Consider the following 19,998-nt stretch of genomic DNA (forward strand, 5'->3'; position numbering starts at 1 on the left):
TTCAAAATATAGGTTAGAAGTTTTGGATTGAGCTAATTTTTTGTGATGATGGTCTCTATGATGGGAAGATCATCAAAAAAAAAAAAAAAATCAATCCAATCTGAAACTTTTAACCCCATTAAAAGTGATTTAGAATGTGGACCGTTGATTTTTTTGTCAATTTTTGCCAATAATTTGTAAATCACTTTTGATGGATTTAGAAATTTCAGATTGAGCTGATTTTTTGTGAGGATGATCTTCTCATCATAGTGACCATTTTCGCAAAACATCAGCTCAATCCAAAACCTCTAACCAATATTTTGAAAAACCATTGTTTTTACATATGTCCCATGAATCGCTCCCAATATATATATATATATATATATATATATTGGGGTGCAAAAGTAAAAGTTGGGATGCCACGAGAAGTTTAATCATAAATGATTTTTTTTCTTTGGGGAAGTAATGGTGAAGTTGGGTTCTAGGGACTTGAACCTAAGACGTGGGAACATTTTTCCAAGTACTAAGGAGAAAGAAGAAAAATGTTGAAGTGCTCATTATTTACATTTTGAACATTCAGAGGATCTATAATCATTATTTTTTATTTTCAAGATATAAGGAGCAAATCCCCAATAGTGTTTAAGTGTGAATGACTTGGAAAGATAACCATAACTTAACCTATATAAATCTCTATTAGATCATATTAAGCCTATATTACACATATACATTATATATCTTAACACCACTGAACTATTACATTTGTAGAGAAACATCATAGATAACACCAATTTCTGAAAACGTGTACCTATATTAATGAAGCTATCTCAAATGGCAAGTTATGGTCATCATTATCTCAGTCCCATCTATACCTCGAAAGAAAATATTGGGTCCATGGTTTGAATACTTTTTTTGCATTCAAATTGATCTAGAGATTACAAAGAGAGAGGCTTTTCAATAATGCCCAAAGATGAGCCAAAAACAAACAATTCACATCATGCTTGAACATTTTTTTCTGTATTGTACATGGACAAGATTTCTCTTCTTGGAGATGCTACAAAGAACTTGAAACAAATGCTAGAGAAAGTAAAGACACTAGAGGAGCAGATGGCCCAAAAGACTCTAGAGTCAGTGATCTTTGTTAATAACAAATATCAATTATTGGCCAATAAAGACTCCTGTTCCTTGGATGAAAACTTTGATGGCCAATCTTAAGAGAAGTTCCTTGAGATTGAAGCTAGAACTTCTAACAAGAATATCTTAATAAGAATTCACTATGAGAAACGCAAAGGAAACAGTGAAAATACTTGCTAAAATAGAAAAGTGCTATCTAACTATTTTCAGTTGGGTTCTAGGGACTTCAACCTAAGACATGGGAACACTTTTCCAAGTACTAAGGAGAAATAAGAAGAATGTTGAAGTGCTCATTGCTTACATTTTGAACATTTAGAGATCTATAATCATTATGTCTGATTTTCAAGATATAAGGAGTAAATCCCCAATAGTGTTTAAATGTGAATGACTTCAAAAGATAACCATAACTTAACCTACATAAATCTCTATTAGATCATATTAAGCCTCTATTACACATATACATTGTATATCTTAACACCATTGAACTATTACATTTGTAGAGAAACATCATAGATAACACCAATTTTTGAAAACGTGTACCTATATTAATGAAGCTATCTCAAATGGCAAGTTATGGTTATCAATATCCCAGTTCGATCTATACCTCGTAAAAAAATATCGGGTCCACGGTTTGGATACTTTTTTTGCATTCAAATTGATCTAGAGATTACAAGGAGAGAGACTTTCAATAATGCCCAAACATGAGCCAAAAACAAACAATTCACATCATGCTTGAACATTTTTATCTGCATTGTAGATGGACAAGATTTTTCTTCTTCGAGATGCTACAAAGTACTTGAAAGATCCTACTGCCGTTCCAGAAGCTGATGAAAGACATACTGTATGCGCTCGACTAGCTTAGTCATCCCGAAGTCCGGTGGTTCCCCCCCTGATTCAACTATTTCTCTCTCTGAATCCGGCGAAGAAACTGTACTTCGATCACCCGCTACCTCTCTTTCCCCTACCGCGTTAGGTGGCTCATTTGATGAGGGTCAATGTAATATGAGTCAGGGAATGCTGTAATCCGATTGTGGTTGGATAGAAATGCAACATAAAGTCCAAAAAAAGATCTCCCCTGTAGGCTTTGTCTCATTGTCATTATGTCTTTATTCTTTAAAAGACCAAGTGTGATCAAAGAAACCGGTACTACATTGAATCGAAAGTACGGAACTTGAGCTATCAATCAAGCAAACTACTACGCAAACAGAGGATGATAACTATAACGGCCATAAGTGCACTTCCGTAGCCTAAAGCCAATTACTTGATTGTGCTTACAGGGTCAATGTAATATGAGCTGCTGGCGAGAAGGAGGAGGGTCTTGGCAGTTCTCAATTCCGCTCTTCACATCAAGGTCAGGGCCACTCCACGTCAATCTCTATCGTCGGTTTCGAATCAGCGTTCTTTATACTTAACTTAAGAGAATGCCAGGTCAGAAACCATGCAAAGAAAACTTGTCTAAAACTACCTATAGGTGGCAAAGGTCGAGTTATTGATGTGAGATGGATCCAGAAAAAAGTTATAATCCAGAAACTATTCATGTATATATTTCACAGAAACGTGAAATCAAAGTGAGTGATTCTAAAAGCCCTATTCAATTGGATGCAGTGATCTTTGTCAATAACAAATCTCAATTATTGGCCAACAAAGACTCATGTTCCTCGGATGAAAATTTTGATGGCCAATCCCAAGAGAAGTTCCTTGAGATTGAGGCCAAAGTTTCCTACAAAAAACGTCTTAATAAGAATTCACTGTGAGAAACGCAAAGGAATGACAATGAAAATACTTGTTGAAATAGAGAAGTGCCATCTAACTATTTTCAATTGCAATGTCATGTCATTTGGTGATTTTGCTGTTGACATAACGGTAATTGCTCAAGTAATTTCTACTCTTTTTTCTATGACTAGACCAAAGAGATGACAATGTGTCTCTACCAATGTGTGTGACACACAAGTGTTATTGTGTAAAATTCAATCTTTTTTTTTTTTTTTAATTCCCTTCTCTAGAAAAATGAAACCTGAGTTTTTTCTAGGTAAATATTTCCATAAGCATGCTTGCCTAAGAGATCTATATTGCCTAGGCTTTTGCTTATGACTAAAGAATTTTGTATCTTGTGGATTATTTATATTAATAGCATGCAATTTGTATAGCTTTATTGTATCAATAACAAAATTTCCGTAGTTTTATTCTACTTCTTTAAATTATTTTGAGAAATATGACACAATTACACTACAATGTGTTGTAGTTCTCTTCCAAAAATCAAAATAAATAGATGATAATGTAGCTATGCTTAGTATAAACATTGAATTGAATTTGTGGATAGATGATCTACCCAAGTTGGAATCAGAAAGACAAACCTAATGATCTATTGAGATATGGCGAGAGAGAGTGAAATTAGGCGAGATAGAGCAAGATCAGGTGAAATCTAGTGAAAGAGATTTGGTGAGATGACAGCGATTTGGTGAGAGAGAGACGAGAGAAACTGAGAGAGATGACGGAGATGACAGATCTGGTGAGAAAGAGAGACAAAAGAGATGTAGTCAATCAGTGCTCATTTAAGAAAGAGATGAGAGAGACGAGAGAGATGTGAGAGTTTCACAGTTCGAATTTGTTTCAATCAACAGAAAAAGGAGAGAGGCAAGATTTCTATCGTTTGAGATGAAATTGAAGATGAGGATAGATGCGGTAATTAATATATTTGTGAAGGCTATATTTGTCCACGAAAAAAAATACTGCTAAGCGCAAATAGCAATAAACATTCAACGTCTTTTTTGCATTGAAAATTTCAGCCAAAATTTCAGCACTTTGTGTTGAATTTTTTCGATAAACAAACGCGCTAATTTTTAAAAAGTGCTGAAAATAATTTTTTTAGCAATAAGCGTTGAAAATTAGCGCAAACAAACACCACCTTAGACTAGACAAATTTTGAGTTGATTTTGGTTGAGTTTAAGAATCAACTTGACGAGTTGGCTTAGATTAGAAAAGAAAAAGGGAGTAGATTCTTTGTAACTCATTTTTATGTAGTTAATATCAATGATTGAAGGTGTGTCACATTATCAAGACAATTAAATCCAATTGTTTAAATTTAAGAGTTTAAGAACATACATTTACAAACACTTTATCTAAACTTTATATATATATTATATATTATATATATATATATATATATATATATATATTGTTGATAATTTTACTTTTTCAAATCTAATATCAACCGTTCATTTTACCCATATAACTGATCGATTTTGTGAAGGTAATCTCCATTGTTAACCATATTAGAGGAGTTTCATCATTTTCAAAATTTTGAATAGCTCATCAGTCATCGAAATCCTATGAAGGAAATTGTGGATTGTCATGGATGCAATCACTATATTCTTCTATGTTAAAAATGTAAATGATGCCATCCTTTTTAAAATTGAGAAGTACACCTTTAAAATTTAAAAAAACATCTTTATTACATTTCTCAACTTGGCATGTGAATGGTTGAATATCTCTTATTTACCCTTAACTTACGAAGGAAATTGTGGATTGCCATGGATGCAATCACTATATTCCTCTACATTGAAAAAGTAAATGGTGCCATCCTTTTTAAAATTGAGAAATGCACCTTTAAAATTCTGAAAGATTTTTCTATTACATTCCTCAACTTGGCATGTGAATGGTTGAATATCTCTTATTTATCCCTAACTCTATCACGATGAAAATTAGACAACCAATACCGAACGTTACGATATGGTGCCATGAACCTACTTGTGTGCATATAGACAACATCAATAAGATAATATTTATCTACATCAAAATAAAAATAACATCACATTAAACTTATAAATTATAATGACCAATTCCTAATATAAAATAAATAAATATTATATTTACCAGGTAGGGGTATTGGAAATCTATTTGTATGGTAAAAAATGGTCTCTATTAGGATCCGTGAATCATATGTCACTCTTTCCCATCCGGCTTGGACGTATGTGAAAATCATATCAAAATTACAATGACAATGACATTTTAATAACAATCGGATTTTCCTCTTCCTTTATAAGGTTATTGTTTATCTGCTAGAATACATGCGTGGATGAGTGTTCTATCTATCGCACCAATTACCCCCTTCATAATTTAATAACACTTATATTAGTTTTTTTAATGGTATGTATATAATTATTACATAACACCTAATGTAAAAATGTACCTTGAATATTTGTCTAAGATGTCTGTGACTTCTAATTTCTTCTATGGGTCCTTCAAGAGATGAAACGATAATCTTCTTTTGAAAAGTGTAACATTGCAATTAACATTTTATGAAAGTATTTACGGATGATTTGCAATGAATGTTGGAATCAATTTTTAACAAATCGATACCTACAATTATGACATATTATAATAAGAAACATTGCAATCATCGTTGATACTCTAACATGTCGACTATCTTGAAGCTATCCTCGATCTTGAAATATATGACAAAGGCTAATAAATGCACTCGTCTCCATTCTCAACAATTCATAACAATTTGAAGAAGGTCCACCTAAAAGTTCATTCATAAATTTTGTACCGGATAGTGAGGATACATTCACAAGTTCATGTGTCATAAATAGTCATTAAGACTTTCCAATAATAACATCATTATTGTTAATAATATTTTCTTTCATTGTGGTGTCTTAAGCATTTGATGCATAGCTATTTTCAAATAAGAATACAAAACATAATAAAAACATAACCACTAACAAAATTTCATGATAAAAATATATCCATCCACCCACAAAATCTTATATAAGTAAAATGCATCCATTACAAATGTTTAATGCATGTATTAACATTTGTACATAACTCATACTTCATAAAAATATTGTATCACATATAATAATGTTCATACAAAAAAAAGATATATGATAAAAATAACATAATTAACTAAACAAAACTCTCTAGCCATGACAATCGCTAATCTTCATCATCCAACACCATTTATATTTCACAATGCTCTCTCAAGTTGACAAACGTGTTGAAAGCAAGATTATAAATGTGACTCCCCTTCTCCAAATTAGTCAATTTTTTTTTCAACATCTTAATATAATAGGGAGCAGACAGGCCACTGTCAAATTCTTTTCCAAGTATAGGGATGAGGGACTGTACAATACTATGAAGCTCATGAAGATCATTATTTCTCTGATACTTACTGGTTGATGAACTACGAACAAATTTTTCACGATCTTGAATTAGTGCATTTTGGGTATTTGGAGCGGTGAGCATGGGCATTTTCTTTTCCTTATTAAATGCATCCAATTTGGTGCACTATCAACATCCAAATTTGTGGACGCAATAGAATTTATGGACAATTCGTTTCGATGTGGACCCCATTCACTATTTCCCTCTATCAAGGTGCACTCAAACAAAATAGCCAACTTCTTTACATCCTTTAATGAATTCGTACGGAATTATTTCGCATTAGGGTACTTTTGTGACATGAAATATATTTAGTATAATTAGAATGTTTTATCTATATTTTGAAAGATAAATAAAAAAATATTTTTTGAAATTTACCTTAATGAAATTGTCGCATTTATCATCCAGTCATCGAAGGTATCTGTCTCAACATTGTATTCATGACCGATAGTCGTTGAAAGTTTCACCCAAACACGTAAAACTTGTTTAGATAATCTCATTAATTCTTTAGTTGTCATTGAGTCAAATCTTCTTTAGTAGTATTCTTTATCTCAATAATTATCCTTGTCCAACAATAGGATTTCAAGCTCCCTCCTAACCTCTCACTTTAATTGACTTCTTCAATGTAGAAGTTGATAAATAAATTCTTAAGATCCGTAGACCAATTTGCTCTTTTTTTTCTTTAGAAGGCATATTTAATCAATAACCAACATTTCAAAGAAAAGATTAAAAAATATATATAATCAATGAAAAAAGTGATGGATGTTCTAATACCGCCCAAGTGATTAAGGCACAAATAATTAAAGAACACTACAAAACATAAAAATGATGGAGTTAAAGGTATGTGATGTTTTCGAGATGGAGGAATTTACATATCCAAAGTAAGAAAATAAAATAATAATGGAGACCACTCAATTATATTTCCAAATAAAATTACAAACAAAGAAAAATTAAAAAAATCTCATCAAGGTTTGATAAAATCACACCCCAATTGAAGATTAAAACAAACTCTTCAAACACTATCAAGGTTTGGTAATGACTATCATTTCAATATTACAAAGCAGTATAAAATTTCTTCAAACAAATAGTGAGCTTCTAATTGCACCCCAACTTTTTTTACTAAAAAAAAATAATGAGCTTCCATAGGCATTAGAACTTTTACTACTTCTCAACCATGGACTTATTTTCTTTATTTTTTTATTGGAGTGTAATAAGTAAAATTTCAAGGCCACAACAACTTTCTTATTATCACACCCAAATTTCTTAGGTTGTTTATCACACCTCAATTGAAGATTAAAAAACACTCTTCAAACATTATAAAGGTTTGGTTCACACTCATTCAAACAATTTCAATAGTTTGTTTATAATTGTGATTAGGCTGAAATAAATATTAAACTCATAACAAGCACTTATAATTATGTTAAGGCTTATACAATTTTTATAATAGTAGCTCTCTTATTTTAAACCCAATTTAAATGATTGTTATCACACCCTAATTGAAGATTAAAACACACTCTTCACACATTATCAAAGTTTGATATAGACTATCATCTCAATATTATTACAAAGCAATATAAAAGTTGTACAAATGATTTAATTAGTTGTTTAGAATTATGATTAAGTTCATATAAAATCTTAAAACCACAAATATTGAACCAAAAAAATTCTAAAACCAAAATATATATATATATATATATATATATATATATAGATATATATATAATATATATATATATATATATATATATATATATATTACCATAAATTGAAGTCAATTTAAGATATAAATAAGACATTCAACTATGCTACTTTCATCCTTGCTTAAGAGGGTGTGAGTTTGCATTTTGGATTGAGACATCACACAGGTTGGCCAAGAAAGCTAAAGATGCATTACAATGTCCATAGATTTTGGAAAAAAAAACATTCAATACATAATGGAACATTCATACGGCAATCTCAGCGTATCTAGATCATTCAAAACATCTTGAAAAATTCATGATCAAAGTATACAATAAAATATTCAACCAAAATGATTAAAGAGATTACAATAAAATGGTTAAAGATTTTGAGTTGCAAAGATAATAGTAGTTAAAGAGATTACAATAAAATGGTCAAAGCATTTGAGTTGCAGAAACCTGAGTTTATGACAGTCGTTCGACGATGAACCTCGTTCAGTGATGAGCCGTTATTCTTCTCCTCGTTCGGTGATGAGCTACTCTTCATTTTGTTGAGATTAGGGATTTAGGTCAAGTAGGACAATATATGTAAATCATAAAAATATAAAAAGGCATACTTGTTGGCCCATAAATTTATTGGTGTTGAGCGCAAATAGCTATCAGCGTTAAGTTAAAAAAATTTCACTTAAAATTTTGATCCATTTTTTAGTAATTTTCATTGAATTTTTGTTATAAACAAACGCATTAATTTCGTAACATCATTGAAACTGAATAATTTTTAACGTTTGGCGTTGAAATAAGCGTCAAATAAACGGTCCTTTAATTGTTATTTTTCTTCAATTTGATGTGTCGTGGATTGTAATACAACAACAGCTGCATAAAACTGCAAGAAACATAGGCTACAGAGGATATACTCTCATAAATAAGTGACATGTGGACGCTTGTCCGTCACATGAACTCCTAAACAGCAAATCTTATTCTTCAAAAAGATAAAACTAAAATTATTGTGCTTCAATCATAACTTCAACAAGTTCTCTAAGAACAAAATTAGTCTCTTAATTCATGATCATGGGAAGAACAAGAAGCATGATGAAGATAAAGATATGGTTGACTCTGCTACTATGCACCGTTGACATGCTATCTGTAGCACCAAACGAAGCTTACCCATCAGTATCAGGTTATGAAGAGTCGTGCAGCGTGAGTGAGTACCTTGTCCCACCAAGAAGGGAAGTGTTTGGAGATGGAAGAATATTGGACATAACACATAAATACAGAGTTGACATGCCATCTTGGTTTTCATTAGATGAAGGTCTTGGTCAGTTTCTTTGGCTACGTGAAAGCATGAAGAATGGTTCCATTTGCAACATTTCTGAGATGAAGATTACTACCCATTCTGGCACTCATGTTGATGCTCCTGGTCACTACTTCGATAACTACTTTGATGCTGGTTTCGATGTCGACACACTCGATCTTGATGTCCTCAATGGTATATATGTATCCATTAATACTCTTTTTTTTTTTTATGCACTAATCTTTTTTTGTCAAAACTACTTATGCCTTTTTTTTAATCTAATCTGCTGGCTTGATCAATTAATAGGTCCTGCCTTGTTAGTGGATGTCCCAAGGGATAGCAACATAACTGGTAAATTCTACTTAAATTCGAAAGCACACTGATGTTCCTCTCAATGTTTTTAGATATATATATTCTAGATATTAGAAAATTTATATGCCAAGAATTGTTAGAAATTTTGGTGAGTTCATTGGCTGCAAATCCAATTTAAATTCAGAATTTAATTAAGTGTCCAACTTGGATGTGCATATATAGTTGCTTTTTGAGAATTTGTTCGAGCCTTCCTTGAGGTGCAAGGCAGACACTATCTGATGCTTGATTAGGTTTCACCCCTTTAGATATGCTAAAATGGATCTGTTTTACAAATTGCCCATTTCAAGTCCTAAAATCGTAATTAACAACTACTGCTAGCAGATTTCCATTTTAGAAGAAAACATAAACAAGCCAATGAATCTATCTTCAGGTAAACTTGATTTAAAGTTTCATTTGAGGCTCAATTAATAAAACAAAACTCAAAGGTGCCATACTTTTTTGTGATTGATCAGGGATTCCCGTAAAAAATATCTCATGTTCTTTCCTTAGCGCATATGTTCTTTGTGCAACCGATTGATCGAGGTACTCAGAAAATTGCCACCACAGAATTAATTTTGATTCCTTTTGGTACGAGCACTAAAGGTATCCTTGTTTTGCCCCTTTCGTGGTTTTATATAGGCCACTTATGACTTAACTAAGAGTCACTGAAGACTTTTTTTTTTGGTGTGGAAAACAAGGTATCTAGGTCTCTTAGACCATCTGACTAATCATCGGGGCACGTGCAGTCTCCTTGCCTGTGCCCCCCACGTGCACCAGGTAATTTCTAGGATGAATTTCTTATAATTTGCTTTTAAGTGATCTTGTTATCCCAAGGTGCATAAGGGTTGGCATTGTTTCTTCACACCTAACTCCTATCTATGGGGAAGTCCAAGTGTCCACTTGGTTGATGAGGATCCAAGAGTTTCTCTTAAAATACATTGTTATTTGGATGATCAATAGTCTAGCAACGATCCAAAACATGGTTGAATTTGATGTAATCCAGGGGCCTTTTGCTCAAATGATCACAATCTTAGGTTGTGCCCCATTTTGGCTGGAAGGCCCAGCCTAAGGGTTGGTACCTCTGGAGAGGAGAGTTTGACTATGAGAGAGGTAGCGGTGAAGTTATTCAAAGAGTCATTGGAAAGCTTAAATTCTCATAGCAAGGTAATAGAGACTAGGCTGTGTAATGACCCCAATTCTCAACACCAATCTACACAAGTGATTTTAGTACCAAAAATTTATCAAACTTCGTTTAATTATTCTTGATGGTATTTCTTGTAGTTTCCTCCTTCCTTCGATTGTTAATTTGAAATCTAGGATTTAATAAAATCCCTTTTGTTGGTTTGCCTTAAGGAAGAAGACAAAAACTTGTGTGGGATTTTCTTAATCAAAATAGGGCCCAAGAATTGGACCAGACTATATGATCTAGTGTTAAGCCCTTACTTCGAAGTCTCTACACATAAATTTTTGTATTTTAATCATATTCTCAACTGTGTTCATGAGAGTGATATATACATATTTACATTAAATGGTAATAAAATGATATAAAAATACAAATCTGATCTATCATGATTTGGTGCCTCGTGTGACCTTCATTGTACTCTATTAAGGGTCAAATGACCATCAAATTGTTCAAGTTTCTGTCCTTTTGATTGTAACAATGAAGGAACATAACTACCCCAAAAGGATAAACATTCCATGGTAATTTAACATGGTTAGCTGGTGGAGTACACCACGGTCGAAACATGCATAAAGATGAAGTTTTTGAAGCATTCCACAAGGAAAACAACTTTGGGAAGCAAAATCCAACATTTGATGAAAATAAACAAATTAGAAAGTTAATCATTGCTAAGTAAAAATGCTTCAACAACTTCTCATAATATAGGACATAAAGGTTTCATGAGATCTTCAAGGATGGTCAGGGGCGATCACCAAAAATCCATCACTCTTACTGAGGAAAAAATTACTTTGGACGTTTCTGTTAGCAGTTTGTTGGAGAACTTGAAGGCTCTAATCATTGGAAGAACATTTTCTTTGTTGTCCCAATGTGTTGCACAACTAGCTTCAGCCCATATACCATATATGGCTTTTTGAAATGCAAGGTCTACCAACATTATAGGTGTGAGAGGATGACTTCGCTGAACTTGGGAATAATATTCAGCAATAGTATGTTATTGTCGTTAACAATCGAGATTGGGTTTTTTGAAGTGGTGAAGAACTGATGTAACCCAATACATGGGGGTATTCTATTCAAATGATTTGATGTGCCAGCCGTATTCATTTTTATTAAATGGTCGAGATAATGCGAGGAAAATTTACGGATATAGATTTTTGATGGTAGTTCCTGGTTGGGTTCCATCTGACCTGTAGATCATGAGCTTCCGCTCATGACAGTGTTTTAACCGACTCATAAGGCATCAAATCCACCCTTTTGAGATTCTACCCACTTGTAGCACATGGAACTTCACCTATAGTGGGAATACCGACTTGGCCAAAAAAAATTGCATCGATTAATGTCCCCAGGGATCCTAGAGTTGTGCAAGATCTTGATGAACTTTGTACGTATACAAAATTGAGATGTCCCTTATATTAATTGTGGCGTGTCACACCTATTAAGTAAGGTTCAAAAGGTCAGATTGTGTTGGGCCTACAAATTGAGAAAATGTACATACAATAAATACACGTATTGGGTCGAGAAAGCCCAAAAATTTCATAATTGAGCAGTTCATCGTGCAATACTCTTTCTCTAACCATGATCTCCACTCAAATCAATCTTTAGATTCGTATTTAAATGTGCTCATACCTTGTTCTAGGACCAGGTGAGTTAGGCTCTTGCTTTGTTCCAAACTTAAAATGCAGCAATACGTAGTTACCGTTGTAGATATTGCATTTTGTGTATTATAAATGGAAGTAGGTAAACAATTAGTTGCTAGCAGCCTTTTTTGCTTAGTCTATTTATAACGAAATGTTGATGTATATAAAAGTTGCATTACCGACCTATTCTGTATATTTAGCAAGTTATGTCCGAGAAATGGACACAACAGACTATTTTTCATGTCCCATAGAGAAATTTTGTTGAAGAAATATGACTATTTTAGTGTATGTATATTGGAATATATGCCACTATAATTAATGTACAGAAATATTCCAACTTTTGTTTATCCCTTCATGGAAGAACAGTTTGTCTCTAGACAATGTTGCAATTTTTACTTCTTGTGAAAAACTATTAAACAGCCACATTTATTTCATAGCTGAGAATTTTATGTAATTTGTTATTCTCATACAATAACTTAGTTAACGACGGTTCTACTTGCAGCTGAAGTTATGAAATCCTTGAATATCCCTAAAGGAGTACGTCGTGTGATCTTCAGAACATCGAACACTGATAGGTATTCCATTTGTTTTTTTCTGATAAGTAATCAATTTTATTGAAGTGGTCGAGGTGACCAACCGAAAAGAGAAAGGTTACTAGAACACTAGAACATTACAATACTACACGTCCATTCTCACCCAGCAATAAAATCATCAAAGAACACCCCACCTAAATTCCGTATAAACCTTACCCCAAAAGAACACACAAGAGAATGTCTGAACATGTGACATCCCCACTTGTTACTTTCCCTTCGAAAATCTGCCTCCGTACTCTCCATAAATATAACTAGTTTCTTGGAAATATAACTAGCAATTGGGAAATATAGCTTTTAATAATTTTCTCGACTCTTGATCAACAATAGATTAAGAATTTTGGTGTAGTGACTAATTACTTAATATTTTTTAGAAACTATATATTTTATTTCTTTAAAAGATTTCATTATTACACCCTTACACCATAAGAAAATCATTATTAGTAGAGCCAGTCATGGTTCAATGTATCACAATGACCAGTATGTACTGAATATTTCAGAGAAATCCAAATGTTTCAGGGATGTTTCATTTCATTTTGGTGATTTTTTCCTAGATCGAAATGTTCCTCCAAAACAACAATTTTTACCTTGGAGCCACTCATCTACTATTTTGTTTGCTCTTCAAGCACAATGTTAAATTTGATTTGTTGGTATTCGCCTATTCGGTATTCCTATTGTCTCGTTAACTCTCAAAAAATAAATAAATAAAATCCAAGCCTGTCCTAACTCTCAACTATTTGGGGTTAAAATGCAAATCCTGTTTTCCATTCTGTTCTATCCAATGTTATTTTTATTTGTGAATTCATACCCTCCACGTGATTAAAAAACCAAGTTTCTTCCTTTTCTATTCAGCTATATATATGATCTCTAGATTCTTCATCTACTCTTATTAGTGAATTCTCGCATATCATCATCATCCACACGATCGTCATTTTTGTTAACCAACCAACTACTCCAAAAGATCGATTTATTGGGGAGGGGGAGAACCATGAGTAGAAGAGGGTCACGGGGCTTAACTGGGGTATGACACACCCGAGAGTGGGAGGCTCCCTCACCCATAAGGGTGGAAAGAATTGAACCCATGACCTATACAAACTTAACGGCTAGTGCTCTGATACCATGTTAACCAACCAACTACTCCAAAAGACTGATCTCTTGAAGAGGGGGAGAACTGTGAATATAAGAGAGTCATAGAGCTTAACTGGGGTATGACACACCCAAGAGTGGAGGAAAATATACACTCGAACAATTTTCATCATCATTAAAGCTTTAGCCCTGATATTTGGGCTTGTGTAAGTGAATCTATACTATCTAAAGCCATATCTCTTGTTATTATATCATCTACACTGTCAAGTAATATATCATAAGCATTTTACACTTCGTAAGAAGGGAATGTTGAAACAACCATAAACAGAATGACATAATGGTGCAAAGTTCTAGTTTTCTTAATTGGAAAGGGTCTTTATTTCGTAGTGAGAGGCATTGGGATCGAAACGCATTTGAACCTTGAAGTTATTGATCTTATTAAAAACAAGCTTACCTGTGGCAGACTACTTCCAACCAACAGAACAAATTTGGTTGTTCTTCCGTTTTAGGATTACAATTAAAAAAAATCGTAAGATTCTTTTCATTACCATATTCAAATGGTAAATTTTTTATCATCTTGGATTCAGTACGGATTTCTCGTGATGTGAATAAGCTCAGTTCCATGAAAATAAACATTTTTATTTCACTTCAGGGGGCTTATGTGGAAAAAAGAGTATGACACAAGCTATGTTGGATTTCTGAAGGATGGCGCCGAATGGCTGGTAGAAAATACCGATATCAAGATGATTGGTAAGATGTGGAAAATACTGAAGTAACAATGAAATTGACATCGATTGGAACATTGCTGATGTGGATGTGTCTATAGAACCATAGATGCTTTTCATCGAGATACAAGTGAGAAGCATCTATGGTTCTGTATATATATATCTTTATTATATACTGGTGAAAAGCATTTGCATGAATAAATGTTATTTCAGTAACTAAATAACAAGTAGAAGATAAAAACATGGGCATTATTGAATACTGAAATCTTCCATGTATGACAGTCTTTATCATTGGACAATGTTGATGCCAAAACTACTTCTTAGAGGAGTAATTTATAAGAGAAGCATAGCAAGACTAATATCCTTTTTTTCCCTCTATAGATCTTGATGTATCATTACTAAATGTTTATATTGAAAATCATAAAGATGAAAAGTTGAATGTGAAAGACCTTTACTAATATTGGTACATGCTTTGCACATTAGTTTTTAATCTCCTAAAAGAAGAATGAATTTTTTTGGATTTTGATCATCCTTGAAATGGAAATATTTCCTATGTCCACAGATAAAAGGGAGATCGATCCACTATCAACGATAAAGATCACAAGCTCTCAAACCTCTACAATTCTCTTAGCTTTCAAAACTTCAAATATTTTCACTAGTATCGTTTTTAATTGAATTGAAAAATATATTTTGGCTTGCTTATCTATTCAAAGTCAAGGTCCCGTATTTATATTTGTTCAAAATTGAAACCAATTCATGCAATAACATCTATTTATTGATTGTTGGTTTGTTTTAATACCTCTTATATATATATATATCTATATATATATGTGTGTGTGTGTGTTGATTACTCACAAAACATGTTTCTTTCGATGTATTTATTTGTTATGATTTGTAGGAATTGATTACTTATCTGTTGCTGCCCACGAAGAATTAGCTCCTGTTCATCATGTTTTTCTCAAAAGCAGGGTAAGACCCATCTTCAAATAGTTGGAATATTTTATTATTTTTATTTTTATTTTGCATTCACTAGGTGCTTCATCCATATTCATTGTATTCTTGTGTATAATTTAATAATTTTATGTAATAATTGTCTTTTAATTTTTAGAATTCATAGGTTTTATGTGCCCTTGGAATGTGGAAGTTCTACCAATGTTTTAGTATGGAAATTTAATTTTGATAGTAGAGTACAATTCAACTGTTTCTATTAATCATTGGGACCCAAAGAATAAATACATTACTGTTCTACTATTAGGTGCTTATTTGGAATAATTTTCAAGAATCCAACTATTCTGTTTTGTTAGAATTGCTCATTAAGGTATTAAAATAATAATATTCATTGGCAAACTGTCCACAATTTGAACTATACCATGATACTAGACAATAGCATTAAAGGAATAATAGGTTTTTCCTGATTGTACCCTTAATTTAAGAGCTTTTATTGATACACCAATTTTTGCTAATGCCACCCCAAGATGTGTGCTAATTCTTTGGTGATTTACATATGAATTGGGGGTGGCGTTAGTAAAAGTTGGTGTGGCAATAGGATATCTCTAATTTAATTAGAGCTAGGTTTGCTTGAGTGGGAATGGGTGTGGATTTAATTATAACTTTGGTTTGTTGAGATAATAGAGTCAAAACCCCCTTCCACCCTTTTAACTTTTTTCAAATATTAAAAGGATTCCATGTAAATTGACCACTTTTCAAATTTTATAACCACTTTGCCCACCTTAGAGAAGTCTCTAGAATTTGTCCCCAAGGACCTTTGTATCCCTAGTTAGTTAGAGAGCTAGCCTAAGGAAGTGACCAAATAGAACAAAAAGCTCCACTTAATTACATGCCATTTGGCTTAGATCTCTCACAATTGACCCAAATCATGAGGTCTATGACCATTCTACCCTCCACTAAAAATTCTCTGGAACTTTCGGTGCAAAGACTATCCTATTTCTTGATCATCAAGATTAGTATGACTCTATAAGAGATTAAAGACCATCAAGGCCAATGTTAGAAGGTGGAATTAATACTTTTCATGAAGTTTTTTCCTAGAATATTTGGGTAATCAAGGTTTTAGGACAAGTTTATCCTCAAGGATCTCCCAAAATCCTATAAATAAGAGACCCTTTCAAAAAAAAATAGGGAAGAAGAGTTAGAGTTCCAAAATTCTATCAAAATCCTTTCTCAAAGCTCTTAAGTCTTCCCAAAATTTTGTCCAAATTATCCTAAGAAGAAATACCCAAGAAAGAAAAAGAAGAAGAAAAGGAAGAAGAAGAAGAAGGTGGGAGAAGTTCTACCTCAACCCTCCTCTCTAATTCTCCCATCCTCATCTCCTCATTCTTTACCTTAGTTGTTTAATTTTAAGTTTTCATTTATGTTTCTTTAATGATGTAGATCTCTAATCCTAGCTAAAGGCTTCAGGGTAGAGGATAATCCCTCCAAGAGGTGATTTCCCCCAATAAGCCCTCAATAAACTCCTTGAAAGCACTAGAATATGTTGTCTTTAATTTCTTTACTTATTTAATTTAAATTTATAATGTAGATGCTTTATCTTCTATACTTTTCTTGCACTCTAAGTTTTCTAGAATAATGATTTTTTTCTGCTTTATTTGATGGCAATAAAGCTAGAGAGTAAACCCTCTTAAGAGGTAATCTTCTATTGTTAAATCCATCCCATGCATACACATCCCACACACCATATTTTACTTTATAAAAATGTTAAGAATCAAAGGTGATGATCTCTTTAGATTCTCACCTAACTCTCTAAACCAACAAAAAAAATAGTCTTAAAAATGATACAAATCATGCATGAAAGTCCCTAAAGACCCAAAATGATGGAATCCAAGTGGATTCCCACCAAAGTTTTTGGCTCACAAAAAAATCCAGCAAGCACCTAGGGGCTTGCTCATCATCTTAATTTGCCCATTTTCTAAACATAAACTATAGCCAAATTTTCCCAAATTTTCTTCATAATCTCCTTTATTTTCAAAATTCAAAAAAAATAGTTTTAAGACTTCATTTATGGTCATATTGGTAACTATGTTTGGATGGGAGGGACAAGGTGCCTAACACCTTCCTTGTTCCTCAATCGAACTCCCTTACCTAGAACTCTAGGTAGGCCTTTACCCATCCATTTGGATATGAGAGTCACTACAAGCCAAGGAAAATGAATTTTAGAGCCTATTTTAGTGGTGTCCATTCACAACCAAACACTTTGAATGGTGGCGACGCCAAATACCCAAGTAAATGAGCTCAAACCTTTGCAAGGTTTCGAAGCCCACGTATCTACATGAGTATCACTCCTTTTGCAATTTGTTGGAGGTGTGTGGAAAGAGCGAAAGAGTCGTACTTTTGATGGAAAAATGAATGAGTGCAAGGATACGATTTTGTCCATCTTGAGTTTTGTATTTTTTTTGGTCTAAGGTTTTCGAGGAATTTAGGGGCGTCTTTTTTAAAGATTTTATAGGAAATTGGGAAAGGGTGTGTTGTATAGGCATTGAGTAGTTTTTTTTGTACTGTTGTTCGCTTGGTTGATCATCTCAGCTGGCCTCGCTTTATTTTAATGAATATCTGCTTATCAAAAATAAAAAATCAAAGATAAAAAATGTGATGATTTTGTCTATGATACTTGTCCATTTTTATTTTCATCTAATTAGATTGTAAGAGAGGATAATGGTTTTGTTTTACTAGTTTTATATCACAAAGACTGCCAATGACAATGCCCTTGAAAATGTTTCAGGAAATCATTATTGTGGAAGGCTTGGAACTGGATGACATAAAAATTGGGATATATTCTGTACATTGCCTACCTCTAAGATTATCGGGTGCTGAGGGATCACCAATTAGATGTATTCTCATCAAATGATAATCTTTGTAAGTCCTACATTGCTAATGATATATCATTTTTGTTTGTTATATCTGGACATAGCTTGCATTATTGGCATCGATCGAGCCCCCGAATCAGAACTTGTTTCCATGTACACTTCACTATGTTAGTATTTAAAATACACAACATTACCACTATCAAAGGATTTCCAGCTTTCTGTACATTGTAAATTCTGCTCAATTGAAATAATATATGGTTGAAACTGCCAGCTTTGTAATTTGAGTTCAATATGTTGTAATTTTAACTATTTTAGGCATTTTAAAATACAAAGTGTTTTTAGCTATTTTGGTATATATTAAAAATTAAGTGGGTATTCTTCACTCGTATGTATTTTGGTGTTAACAAAACAGAAGTAATTTTTTACCTTTTTAATTGTTTATGGTATATCCAACACACAAATGATTAGTGTTTAAATTGTTCTCTAAAACATTTAGTCCCACATCGACTATGGGAAGGATTTGTTATACATTTATATAGTATCTTGCTTTACTTGTGTGGTAAGGTTAGAAAAAAATAAGTGGAGGCCTACACGCGCACGGGGGCCAAGAGGAAAATCCAAGGTTCCAATTGGAATTTAGATTTACGGATCCGAAAACTCTAATGAGTGTGTGGCACATGCACAACATGCCCAATTGGGCATGTTCTCTTTTCTTCTTATTATTCTCGTTTTTTCCCTAGTTTTTTTCTGTTCTTACTTTCCAATAAGAAGCGATCTAAGCATTCAATTTTCTTAACCATTGCGAGTGTATGCTTGGTTTGGGATTGCGATTGTTAAACCTTGGAGGTTATTCCACTGTGACCAATTGCATCGAGATACAATCTTTGTCGGACGCGATATATTCTTAAGGGTAGTGAGTCATCATGCTTCAATCGATTTTTTCAATTTGGTTCTTTATCTTGTTAGTGAATCACTATGTGAAAACTGGAAAATTCGACATAAAAAAATTGACGGGCCAAGGCCCACGAATTTTAGAAACTAAACGTTGACAGTTTAGGACCGTCGAAATTCTTTATGTTCCTAGATTTGATGGCTTAGAGCTGTTGAATTTCTCTCATCCTTCATTAATTTGACAGTTTCAGCCTATAAAAAAAAAAAATTTTGACATTGAAAAATTCAACGCCAATTCGACCTCTTGGTCAGTCGAATTTTATGAAATTTGACAGCCCAAGGCCATCAAATTTGGGCTATTTTCACATTGTGAATATTTCCAACACAATACCCACCTTCATCACATGCCTAACAACAACAACAAAGTCTTATTCCAAAGATTTCGAGTCAGTGAAGGTGCCAGCTAGCTTAGTTGGTCAAGTCTATGGC

General features: G+C 33.1%; 1 protein-coding gene across 1 annotated transcript; it reads left to right on the forward strand.

Moving 5' to 3' along the window:
• The first annotated feature begins 8,944 nt into the window (after nt 1-8,944).
• LOC147381075 (cyclase-like protein 2) lies at nt 8,945-18,897 on the forward strand. The gene is made up of 6 exons (XM_086430874.1): nt 8,945-9,429; nt 9,541-9,585; nt 12,902-12,974; nt 14,728-14,825; nt 15,699-15,769; nt 18,534-18,897. Exons 1-6 carry the CDS (start codon nt 9,006-9,008, stop codon nt 18,657-18,659), a joined length of 837 nt encoding a protein of 278 aa, XP_086287000.1. The 5' UTR covers nt 8,945-9,005; the 3' UTR covers nt 18,660-18,897.
• The last annotated feature ends 1,101 nt before the right edge of the window (nt 18,898-19,998 follow it).

The sequence above is a fragment of the Akebia trifoliata genome, unplaced genomic scaffold, assembly GCF_017979445.1.
Source record: "Akebia trifoliata isolate Shusen 1 unplaced genomic scaffold, ASM1797944v1 Contig00774, whole genome shotgun sequence".
Taxonomy (NCBI): Eukaryota; Viridiplantae; Streptophyta; class Magnoliopsida; order Ranunculales; family Lardizabalaceae; genus Akebia; species Akebia trifoliata.